This window comes from Pinus tabuliformis, chromosome 2_1, assembly GCF_031772625.1.
Source record: "Pinus tabuliformis cultivar Carrire ecotype Pingquan chromosome 2_1, CPIR1, whole genome shotgun sequence".
Lineage (NCBI taxonomy): Eukaryota > Viridiplantae > Streptophyta > Pinopsida > Pinales > Pinaceae > Pinus > Pinus tabuliformis.
Genome location: NC_142299.1, coordinates 339,356,031 through 339,368,751, shown reverse-complemented (window position 1 = coordinate 339,368,751; position 12,721 = coordinate 339,356,031). Strand labels below are relative to the sequence as shown.

General features: G+C 33.2%; 1 protein-coding gene across 1 annotated transcript; it reads left to right on the top strand.

Annotated features, from left to right (window-relative positions):
* Positions 1-349: 349 nt before the first annotated feature.
* On the top strand, positions 350-1,914 carry LOC149200231 (2-methylene-furan-3-one reductase-like). The gene is made up of 3 exons (XM_089402637.1): positions 350-619; positions 729-1,212; positions 1,299-1,914. Exons 1-3 carry the CDS (start codon positions 431-433, stop codon positions 1,565-1,567), a joined length of 942 nt encoding a protein of 313 aa, XP_089258763.1. The 5' UTR covers positions 350-430; the 3' UTR covers positions 1,568-1,914.
* Positions 1,915-12,721: the final 10,807 nt, after the last annotated feature.

The following is a 12,721-nucleotide window of genomic DNA, read 5'->3' as shown; positions in this document are numbered from 1 at the left end:
ATGGAAAAGCAATATATCAATAACTTACTACATGGCGGTGATTAATATTACGGGCCGCAACTTGGAGCAGATGCATGGCGCCCTGCCACAGAAAAAGTTTTGGACTTTGGCCATATGAATAAATAAAACCTATGGCGTCACGGCAAAGGTACTTAGGTTTTGACCGAATGAGTCAAGGTTGAATCTTTCGTAGATGCACGGCGCCACCGCAGAAGTCATTAGATATTGGCTGTCGACGACGGCTGGAGTGTTTTCCATCTACAGCAATGTATTTCGCTTGCAACAACGTCAGCAAATATGCAGAGCTGCATGCACTTCATTAATCGCTATAAATACTCACCGACTAATCAGAGGAGTCAGTGAATTACCCACTATCTGGTTCGCTGATCAGAGTGAGACAAAAGGGAAGGAGCAGAGGTTGAAAGAAGATATGACTAAAATGCAGAAAGCGTGGTTCTACAAAGAATACGGATCCATAGACGTTTTGGAGTTCGGTGAATTCCCTGTGCCAAAGCCGGGGCCAGGCCAGATTTTAGTTAAAGTCCGAGCTGCCGCGCTGAATCCCGCAGACTTCAAGAAACGGGAGGGCTTACTCAAAACCAACGATTCCGACTTTCCGGTATTCACTTGTTTTGCTTTTGCTTTAACATAAGCTACTTCATCAATCATATATCTATCGGTTGTTTATTCCTTTGTGTAATTTGCCATGCTTCGTTTGTGCTACGCAGGCTGTGCCGGGTTGTGATGCAGCCGGAGTGGTAGTGGAAGTTGGCGATGGCGTTTCCAAGTTCAAGAATGGTGACGAGGTCTACACCAACGTTCAGGACTTCACAGCGGGCAGGCCAAAGCAACTGGGGACACTCGCCCAGTACACCCTAGTGGAGGAACACCTGGTGGCGGCTAAGCCCACTAATTTATCGTTCGAGGAAGCAGCGAGTTTGCCGCTTGCGATACAGACTGCTCAGCAGGCGTTCGATATAGCGAAATTTGAGAAGGGGCAAAGCGTGTTCATAGTGGGAGGAGCGGGCGGAGTGGGCAGCCTCGCTATTCAGCTGGCAAAGCATGTGTATGGGGCTTCAAGGATTGTTTCCACGGCTAGCACTGGGAAGCTTGACTTCGTTAAAAGCCTGGGGGCAGATGTGGTCATCGATTATACAAAGCAGAGTTACGATCAAATCTCCGAGAAATTCGATTTCGTATACGACACCATAGGTCAGCCACTCATTTCTTTTGCTTCGCATGGCTTTAGTGCAAACATGATGTAATCTAGTAATGGAAATGTTTTATTTAATGTGCAGGGGAGTCGGCCAAGTCTCATGTGGTGGCCAAAGAAGAAGCCAAAGTTGTGGACATAGGTTCGTTTCATCCTCATCCCGGGGCTGAATTCTTCATGTTAAAACCCAGAGCCCATAACCTGGAGAAGCTGCAGCCGTACATAGAAAGTGGGAAATTGAAAGCAGTGATCGATCCAAAGAGCCCGTATTCATTCTCTGATGTTATAGAGGCCTTTAAACATCTAGAAAGCGGGCGAGCCAGAGGAAAGATTGTCATTTCGCCCATCGAATAAGAGAAGGGTGGATGCAGGATCAAACATTATGCCTGTCTCGTTGTAGGCTTTTTACGGAATGCTAATGAGCATTTGTGGGCATTTTGAATCAGTTTTAGATATATGGATTTATTTCAGTTTGGAGCCATTTTAACTTGGGATTTTCAGAAATAAGAGGTCTTAAATCTTATGGAGTTTTAAGAAGCAAGACATGTTGAGTTTTACGAGTTTTCACTGTGATAAGTGCATATAAGGTGGTGGGCAGTAGTTACATATTGCTTGCCGAGTTAGCATTTCAACGTTAGAGCCACCAAACATGTCAACGACAAATAAACCTTTGCATATGCCAATCATAACTGAGTGCGTTATATACCTTTGCCTATTCACGTGTCAAACATATAACTTCCATATTTTCTAGATATGTGAATTTTTAAAAATTACATGTAGATCAATGTATTTGCATTCATTCTTGTTTTTCGAGTCATTGCCGTATCATAACTATAAACAGAATACCAAACTTCCATTACGAATTAGTGATATATAAATAAAATACCAGAAGCAAAACTTACATGATTTAAAAGGCAAGTGACATTTTTGTTTTTTTACCTAGAGACCCACTTACAAGAAGCAAATATACATGATTTAGTTATTATTATATTTCCATGGTAATGGAGAGATTTTACAAAAATTTACAAAACTAAGAAGGATATGTCTGTCAGTAACAAGTTTAAAAAAATTACAACTGCTCAAAAATTGATTAATAAATTACAGTGGTTTATAAAATATGATAATATGTTATTCTTGAATATGAATATAATAGATATTTTTTTAGAGGAAGAATTAATTTGAATTTTTTTAGTTAGAAAATAAATCAAATTTAAATTGGCTATTTAAAATAGAAAAATATTCTAAGATTAAGTGAAGTAAAAGTAGGTGGAGTTAGAAATTAGTTAGAATTGATTTATAATTCTTATATGCAAAATATTAACCTAATCAGTTAAATTCCAAAATATGATTAAATGTCAATTAAGAAGGAGAAGAAAGAAAAAAGTGGTGGCTAATTACAAAGAGGCATGGAGGAATTGTAGTCATTCTAGAGAGTTCTAGGGATATGATAAATTAAATTAATAATGTGGAATTCCATATTATCATCCAATAAATCTACATTCAATGCCACATATCATCTTATGTGGCACCTCTACTCAAAAAATTCATGCTAAAAATACAAAACCCTAAAAATAGAAAATGTCATAGGGATTGTCTAGTAATGAATGAAAAAATGATCATATGTGCACCTAATAATGCATGGAAGAGGGTCCTTATAAAACTTTGATGAACAACAGAATTCGATGTACCCCAACATCAACAAAATTTAGAAAATATGTGTCCTCATGCATGAGTTCATTCTTTATGGAAAATTTCCTAGTTAAAGAAGAGGAAAATGATGAAGAAAATCATCCAACAAATGAGAAGGCTAATCATAATTGTTAAGGAGTGCAGAATAAAGTGGTTTCATGAAATTGACACATCAAAAAATTAGTCCCTTTTTCTCTTCCCAAAATTTCAATTTTTGTATTATGGATAAACAATGTGAATCATTGTTAAAAAGTGCAAAAAGAAATAAATAATAATAACATTAAAATGGATGGAAAGGTTCTGCCATCTCTGTGAGAATACGAACATCGAGGATAAAAATCACTTCCTCTTAGAGTGCCCTGCGTACAACCACATTAAATCTCAGTTTCAAAATTTTTGTTGCAATATTGACCTTCCTAGCCTTTTACGTTGTCAAAATTACAGTGAGCTCAGGAGGCTTCTCTCCAAGATTTTTGAGGATAGGAATAAAATCTTAAATCAAACTAAATAATTCGTTTCTTTAAGTCCGATAGACCAAAGTTTGGTCTTAGTGGATGTTAACCATTATCATCATTATCATCAATAATATATATATATATATATATATATATAATTAAGAAATTAAATGAAGATTAAGAATCTGAGTTTAACACTTTAATAATTATTTCCCTAATAACCAATTTCAATTTTAAGTAAACTTGAAATTATATTTTAAGTAAACTTGAAATTATATTTTTAGAAAATTATTTAAATTCCATTTATTATATAAAAATATTATTTTATATTATAAAATTATATTTGTATATATTTTAAGAAAATGATTTAAATTCCATTTATTATATAAAAATATTATTCTATATATATATATATATATATATATATATATATAAAAGTTTGATAGTTATTTTTGTCCATTTTCTTTTTATATTTTAAAATATTTGATAATCAAAGTGTAAAATATTTTTGGAGGTTGATTGACAATAATAAAAAGATTAACTAAGAATTCATTTTATTTAAACTGTAATTTAAATACTAATTTTATTAATATAAATGTTAATAATAAAGTAGGACAAAATTACTATATTGCATTTTGTTAAAATGTCTATTAAAATATCATACATTTACATTTTTGTTACCTATTTATGTTTTTAGTAAAATTATTATAAAATAATCATAATAACTGTGTGATTTTCAGATCATTCTAGATCAGACATTTAATTAGTGCACAAATATTAGGAAATGAAAATAATTATATTTTGTATTATTTTAAATTGCCTTTCTATTATTTTTCTAATAGAGTAACAAGCATCATAAATATAATAGAGCTTAGCTATTAAAATATAAGATAAGAGAATCAAGTTAAAAATACCAACAATATAAAAAATTTAACATATCATGAAGCCTTTTCCAATAAACTAATCTTTCAATTTTACCATATTAATATGAATATGATTTCAAACATTCACCCTATTAAATTATGTTTTGGTACTACCTAGACTATTTCTCAAACATTATTCAATAACAAATTCATTATAGAATTGATCTATTTTTACTCAAATGTAAATCTTAAAAATAAATTTTAGAAAAGAATAAAAGCATTAGTAATAAGAAGTTTAATTTTATAAATCCTAATAATTTATATCTAAAGTTTTTTAATGTTATAAATTAAAAGAAAAAATATATAATTCTTGTGAATTGCATATTAAAATTAAAAATAATTCGAAAATATTTTGGAATGAACAATTGTCTGAAAATTATTAAAAAATAAATAAATTTAAAATTAACCATCATTTCCTTTAACATAGACTACAATTAACAATATGGCATAGATTTCCATATTTTATTGCATAATTACTCTTCAATTTTGAAAACCACAAATAGCTCTGTTAAGTTGTCTTGTTTTTCCATATTTAAAATGCTATATATAAAATTGAGATTTTGAGTAATATTTAATATGATTGGTTTTTTCTAAATAATTTATTCTTATATAACAATAAAGACGGCGAAGTTCTAAGTTATAATAATAAATTTTGAAGTTAATAATCTAACCTAATACAAAGAGGCTTGATTTTCTTTGAATAACAATAATAAATCATTCTAAATTAGGGGACAGTAGCCAAAAAAAAGATTATTCTCACCGCTAGTTTGACAACTGAGTTACAATAAAAATTTTCTAACCCCTATAAATTAAAAAAAAATTCAACTTTTTTATTATATAATAAAAAAGTTCGAAAATAGGTGCCGTTTGCTGCAAGTTTTACAGTTTTAAATGAATTTCCAGCAATTGTAATGCCCCTGCTGCACAGTTACGTCCTTAGTCGCTTGGGAATTATATTTAGAATTAATTTTTGTCCATGGAAATAACGTGGAATTTTCATGTTTTTCAAAATTAAGAGTAAAATAGTGGATCAACAACACGTTATACGCCTGTGCAAGCTCTTTTAAAAAGGGAAGCGATAAATAATAGCCACTTACAGTCAATCATTTTTAATTCAAAATGCTTGGTCGTATAAATATTAAATAATTACTTACCATTTTTACAAATAAATATTTGAAAATTAAAATGATAGCAAAAAAATTGTGAAAAAAACCTACATCTTATTAAACAATGAAATCCTAATTATTTGAAAAAAAAACTCTGAAGTTCATCTATCTCTTATTAATTTTTTTAAAAATAGATTAAAGGAAAATATTTTTTATTATTTTTATGAATAATTACAAATAAACTCATTATCCCAGGGAAACAATAATGTTCTATTAGATTTACATCTTATGTATGTGGCCTTTTTTTCCGGGAGTGTCAACTACCAACAATTATTAGGATGATGTTGACGTGCTAATTGTAACACCTCTCCAAGCCAGAGTTACAAAAAATTAAATATAACATTTACATAAGTTGCAAAATGAGTTTAATTGCACTCCTCAACAGTTTAAAGGTGGTAACAGTAATTAATAGTTCAATCGGATTCACTATTGTATGCATGTATTTACTAAATACCATATATAATTTCAAATGTAGTTTGGTACCTCATTTAATTATTTATGAAGTTGTAAATGTTTGAAGTCGTGTTTTGAACTTGTCCGATCATAAAATTAATACATCAATATATCTTAAGTTAGCGTTATGACACATAGTTGAGCTGGTTTCTTGTAAGGTGGAATTTCTAGAATTAAAATTGTGGAGCGATGGGTGTGTGAAAACATATTTTTTATTTTATGAAAACAGAGAGATGTAAGCCTCTCTAAAACTTCTAGATTCACTATGGTGAATGGAGCTCAATACTCTATTGTTAGTTTGTAAATGTTTTTTCTTTTATGAATATATATATTCCAAATTATTTTTTTAGGTACTCATTGTCGAATTTCAATTTTATTATATATCACTGCATTTTCAAAGAAGACATGTTATAAATTGTGAAGATGTAATAAGACAGGTTATAAATTGTGAAGATGTAATAAGATGTAATATACTATAGTTTATCATTTATAAATGACATTTTCAAAGGAGACATGTTATAAACTGTGAAGATGTAATATACCATAGCTTATTATTTTTATAAATGGCCGTAAGATGTATATCTCAAAAGCAAAGTTTGATGCGTGAGTGTACACATGCAACATTAAATATTACTCTTTGTGAATTAATGCTAACAATCAAACTACGATGCCACATGCTACAGTCCAATCCAAATCCTATAGCTTCCATATAAACTCAACCTGAGTAGAGACTCCCAATGAAATAAGTGATAATATAATACTTTTCTACTAGTTAGGCATGCATCTGCCAAGGCCCCTATTAGTATCAAGTTGATTACCTATTAATTCAGTCAAACGTGCCAAGGCCCCTATTAGTATCAAGTTGATTACCTATTAATTCAGTCAAACGTGCCAACTTTTTTTAATTTGGCAAAGTGCAACTTTAAAAAAATATTTTTTAAATTTTGTGAATTATTTTATTCTTATTTATCTATCATCTAATATTTTCTAATTTTTGTGAGTTATTTTATTCTTATTTATCTATCATCTGATTGGTGATTCATTTTAACATATTATTGCCAAATTCCTTGGAAAACCAGCAGAAGAGGAGTGTTGAACATAACATCAATAATATGTATGTTGTATTTCATTCAAGGTGGCTTCCTAAGCAAGCATGGCTCCATTTATGGTTCAATTTACCGACGCTCAACCTAGGAAAGTACAAAGACTTGCAGATTGTAATCCGCATATTTAATGTGTCACATTTTTTTAAGTTTTGGTAAATGATATACGAAATTCACAAATATGTTTGATAATCTAGTTTCAACAATTAAATAATTCAACTTTTACAAAATAATTTTTAATATAATTCTAATATTATATTTTTCATTTTATTATAAAATAAATTTTTAATAATCATAAAGCTATAATAATTTAATAATGATATTTTCATAAAGAAAAAGCATAACAATAATAATTCATGTAATTATTTAACTTTTATATAACTATAATAACTTATTTTACTAATATATTTTTAATATAATATAATATTATTTATTTTATTCTGTTAAATCTATATTAATATAAAATTTGTAAATTTAAAGTTTTATTAGGTTTTATTTTGCACAAAAATAAATATTTTTTCAAAATCCCAACATAATCAATTCTACTTCTATTGATGAGATTTATGTAGGGTATACCAATGGGGTGATAACTATAGTATAATATCGTTAACATGTTCAATCATATTTAACCATGGTTATTCATGGTTGACATGGGAAACACAATCAACTATAGTCAACATGGTCAACCATATATATCTATAATTACATGTTGGAAACCATGGTCAAACAAGACCCATAATGATCAAACTATACAATGGTCAACTATGGTCAATCCACCTCAATAATGATCAATCAAACTCAATAATGTTCAACCATTACCAACTATACTCAATATTATCAAACATGTTCATCTATAGTTAAACATTAACAACTATACTCAACCACATTAGCGCATAGTCACCCATGGCCAATCAGGTTCATCCATAATTAACCATGGTCAAATAAACTTAATCATGGCCAATAATGGGCAACAGCACAACCATATTCGTCCATCCTTAAACCACCTCACCAATGGTTAACCATGGACACAATGCTCCTCCATGGTTATCATGGACAACCATATTCACATATAGTTAAATATTACAACCATGAATAACTCGGGGACTTTTAAATAGTAAATGACTAATTTACATCTAATTTTTATAAATACTTGATTTTTTTTAGACAACTTCTGAAAACCATTATAAAGGGTATACATATTCTAAGTTTATCAATATGTCACATACTCATATTAAAACTGAATCTTGGTTTTTACTTTATTCAAGTATGTTCAAAACCATTATAAAGGGTATACATATTATAAGTTTATCAATATGTCACATACTCACACTAAAACTGAATCTTGGTTTTTACTTTATTCAGATATGTTTAAACTAAGCGACAGGGAGTAGCTACCATGTAGCGCTTGTTTGAGGTTTGTGGTATTCGGGGTTTAGTAAGTGTAGCACTTTATAATATAGAATACTATCCTTCATGTGCATTGGCACCAAGTTTTATTCAAGGTATTATGAACCCTCTCGAACTCTGCCCTACGTTCGGCACCTAGATCTACTTCCATCATTTATCTCCTCGATGATTGATGACTTTGATTAGAATGGATGTGGTTAGGATATTGCCCATCCCCGAACCCTCAACCTGGTGCTCATTTGCTGTCGCCCTGGATGGTGAGGTTTCTCTGTGCATGGTGGTTCGTTCTGTCTGCCCAACACCTACAACTACACAACTCTGGTGTCACAGTTTCAAACATGCGACAAGTAAGGTTTGTGCTTGGTTTCTGTTAATGAGGGATTGTTTTCTTTAATCCTGGTTTACACTTGACTCGTCCTAACTGCAACAGGTTCAAAGTTCTGCTACGAGCTGTAATGAGTTCGCCCTTTATTTCTAGAGGTGACCAGAAGATGCTTATGAATATATATTCAGCTTTTCCCTTAAGTCGTGAAAGGGCTAAAGGGAATTAATTGCTATAGGTCGCTGTTGGGCTGAGGATTGCTTCTTTTTACCAAGGTAAGCTAAATTTCAATGAATTTACAGGGTTTTCCATGAGTTCTCTAAATACTGGGTGGTTTTCATGAGTTTAAGCCTAATTGGTTTCGGTCATTGCAAGCATTTCTTTTGATTTGTTGTTATTTGGCTTCCATATGAACTCTCATGTTGAGAAGAGGAAGTTAACCGAAATCTTATCTTACAGGTACTTCTTGACACCTGCGAGGGTTGAAATTGGCTTTAGGGTTTTCATGCTATGTTCCTCCATATTCGCTAGCACCAGCTTGACATTTAAATGGACATATTCTAAGTTAGTTGTTTAAGTTCATTCATAGTTGTGGCTCTAGTGACATTATTAAGCAGGGGTTTTTTAAAAGATTATGTACATCTATGTTGGGGATTTTTCTAAGAAAATCCCAAAAACAAACAAAAACTAAACACAGAGGCAATGCTCTGTTTCCTTCACTCCAGAATCTTTTGTGCACAGGGAAACTTTAAAAAAAAAAATGACTGAAGAACAGAGTATTACACCACCATAAAATGATTTCTATTCATTAAAATACAATGACTGATACATATTCATCCTCTTTTACTGAGAGGGATTCACCAAAAATTACATTCAGCCATCAAAAACTAGACTCTGTCTCCACCTGAGAATTTACTGTGCTGGGTAAAATTCTCATTTACATTCACTACTGTGAAAACATTTTACTTACTGGTGTAAAAACCTTCTTTTACATACTATTGTAAAAACAAAATTTACACATGCTTACAAAACAAATGCGCTCCTCTGCTTTTCTTTTATGCACTGCTGTGCAAAATTAATTCCTTGCTTCATGTGCGCTCCCATGTTTTTATGAGCTGCGTGCAACAACTCTCCCGTGTGCAACCAATACAACAACGAGCATATTTCACTTGGCTCATTATTAAAAAAAAACACTTAATTCAAAACATATGTATCAAAACATACAATAAACATAAATAAATGCTTTACGTGCCGTAAAAAAAACTTTAAAAACTTCTACCTACTTTCTATGATTTGGAAGAGTTTCACTTAATTTCTTTGCAGACAGGAGTGGCGGTCAAACTCAAACTTAATTTTTAATCCACGCAAGTATTAAATGCTGGCTCGAATGCAACTTCGAAACGATGGACGGCGGAGAATGATGGAGCAGATCGACGGTGGACAAGAATATCGGGAGGCCTCTACCTGCTGAACGATAGCACCCGAGAAGTCAGACTTGCTTACGTATACTGAGAGCCATGCGTCTGCACTATATTGTATCGGGCTCAAATATACGGATACTGCCTTCACGCAAAAGCGGTCCGATATCCCTCAAGGTGGTTTGTGGTTTTGCTGCGCGGTTTGGGCGTTGGTACGGCTGCGTTGAAATTACATATTCAACACTCCCCTTTAATTTCAACTGTTGGGCATTCGGTCATACCCAGACACTTCCTCAAAAATTCAAAGCTTTTCTGATCCAATGGCTTTGTCAAGATGTCTGCAACCTGTTCCTGAGTCCTGCAATGTTCTAGGACAATTTCTCCATTGTTCACCAATTCTCTGATGTAGTGAAACCTTGTATCAATGTGTTTCGTTCTCTTATGAAACACTGAATTCTTTGACAATGCAATAGCTGAGCTATTGTCACAAAAAATCATTGTCGCTTTTGCCTGCTCTTGGCCTAAGCTCCTCAACATTCTTCTCATCCAAATTGCTTGACATGCTGCTGCTGTAGCTGCCACATATTCAGCCTCTGCTGTTGACAATGCTATAATGCACTGCTTCTTAGAAGCCCATGAAATGGCTCCTGAACCCATGTGAAAGACATAACCGGAAGTGCTTTTCCGATCATCTACACTTCCAGCCCAATCACTATCAGTGTATCCAATTAAATCTGAATGTTCTGAGACATTATATAAAATTCCAAACCTTTTGGTACCTTTGACATACCTCAAAATTCTTTTTGCTGCCTGCCAATGTGCTTCATTTGGCCTCTCCATAAATCTGGAAATTAAACTAACAGCATACATAATGTCAGGCCTAGTTGCTGTTAAATACATAAGGCTGCGAACAATACTCTTGTACAAACTAGGATCAAAATCCTTGCTGCTGTCCTCTCTGTTGAGTTTTAATCCCATTACTGTGGGAGTGATCACTGCTTTGCATTCTTGCATGTTAAATCTGCCCAACACTTGGTTTACATATCTAGCTTGTGAGATAAAGATTCCTTTTTCATTTTGATCTACTTCTATGCCTAAGAAGTATCTCAAGAAACCCATGTCAGTCATTTCAAATTCCTCTTTCATGACTGATTTAAAATTCTCAATGAGCTGATCATCATTACCTGTGAAAATAACATCATCAACATATAAGACAACAATTAAAATTTTACCATCTTTTTCTTTGATGTAGACGGTGGGTTCTCCCTCACACTTGTCGAATTCATTATCCAATAGATATGAATCTATCCTGCTGTACCATGCTCTTGGCGCTTGCTTCAGCCCATAAAGAGCTTTCTTCAATTTGCACACTTTGTGCTCTTCACCTTTCTTCTCATAGCCTAGAGGCTGTTCAACATAAACCTCTTCCTTTAACACTCCATTTAGGAATGCTGACTTCACGTCCATTTGGTAGACTTTCCATTTGTTTTGTGCTGCTATGGACAACACTGCTCTCACGGTTTCCATTCTTGCAACCGGTGCGAAAGTCTCCTCATAATCTCTCCCATATTGCTGCTTGTACCCTTTGACAACCAGCCTTGCCTTGTGCCTTTCTATCTTGCCTTCAGCATTGCTTTTGGTCTTGTAGACCCATTTGACTCCAATGACTTCTTTACCTTTTGGTAGCTCAACCAAATCCCATGTTTTGTTTCTCTCTATGGCATTCATCTCCTCATCCATAGCTTCTATCCATTTCCTATCTTTAATTGCATCTTCGAAATGAATAGGATCATCAACATGACAATACAAGGCAAGTAAGGAATTCATTCCTTCATCATAAATATCACTTAGATTTCTAAATTTCTTACCTCTTTCATTTGGTGTGCAAGTGCTTGAAGACGCACTTGAATTTCCTCCTTGTGGTGTGCTTGGAGAAGCACTCTCATTTATCCTCAAGGGTGTTCCTTGTTGTCCTTGTGTTGGCGCTGCTGTTTGGGGATGCATTTCAACCACCTCCTCATCATCTTCATCATGAGACAAACAGTTTTTAACATTCACTGTTTTCTCTATGCTTCCATCCCAAGCTTCCTCCTCAATGAATTGAACATCTCTGCTGACAAAAAACTTCTTGGTAGATGGAATATACAACCTGTAGGCTTTGGATTCCCCACTGTATCCAATGAAAATACATTTCTCCCCTTTGCTGTCCAACTTCCTCCTTAGCTGATCTGGTATGTGTGCATAGGCCACACATCCAAAAACTCTCATGTGGGTGACTCCTTGCTTTCTCCCACTCCATGCTTCTTCCGACACTTTGTTCATCACTGCTTTTGTAGGACACCTGTTCAAAATATACACTGCACAATTTACAGCTTCAGCCCAATAATCATTTGGAAAATGCTTTGCCTTCAACATGCTCCTCGCCATATCCATGATGGTCCTATTCTTCCTTTCAGCAACTCCATTTTGCTGCGGAGTGTACCTTGCTGTAAACTGTTTGTGAATTCCATTTTCTCTACAAAATCGTAGGAATTCCTTGGAGATATACTCACCTCCTCTGTCAGTTCTCAAA

Coding starts and splice junctions, on each gene's coding strand:
- LOC149200231 (XM_089402637.1), top strand. CDS start 431: ATGACTAAAATGCAGAAAGCGTGGTTCTACAAAGAATACGGATCCATA. Junction 620..728: donor CCAACGATTCCGACTTTCCG/GTATTCACTTGT, acceptor TGTGCTACGCAG/GCTGTGCCGGGTTGTGATGC. Junction 1,213..1,298: donor TTTCGTATACGACACCATAG/GTCAGCCACTCA, acceptor TTTAATGTGCAG/GGGAGTCGGCCAAGTCTCAT.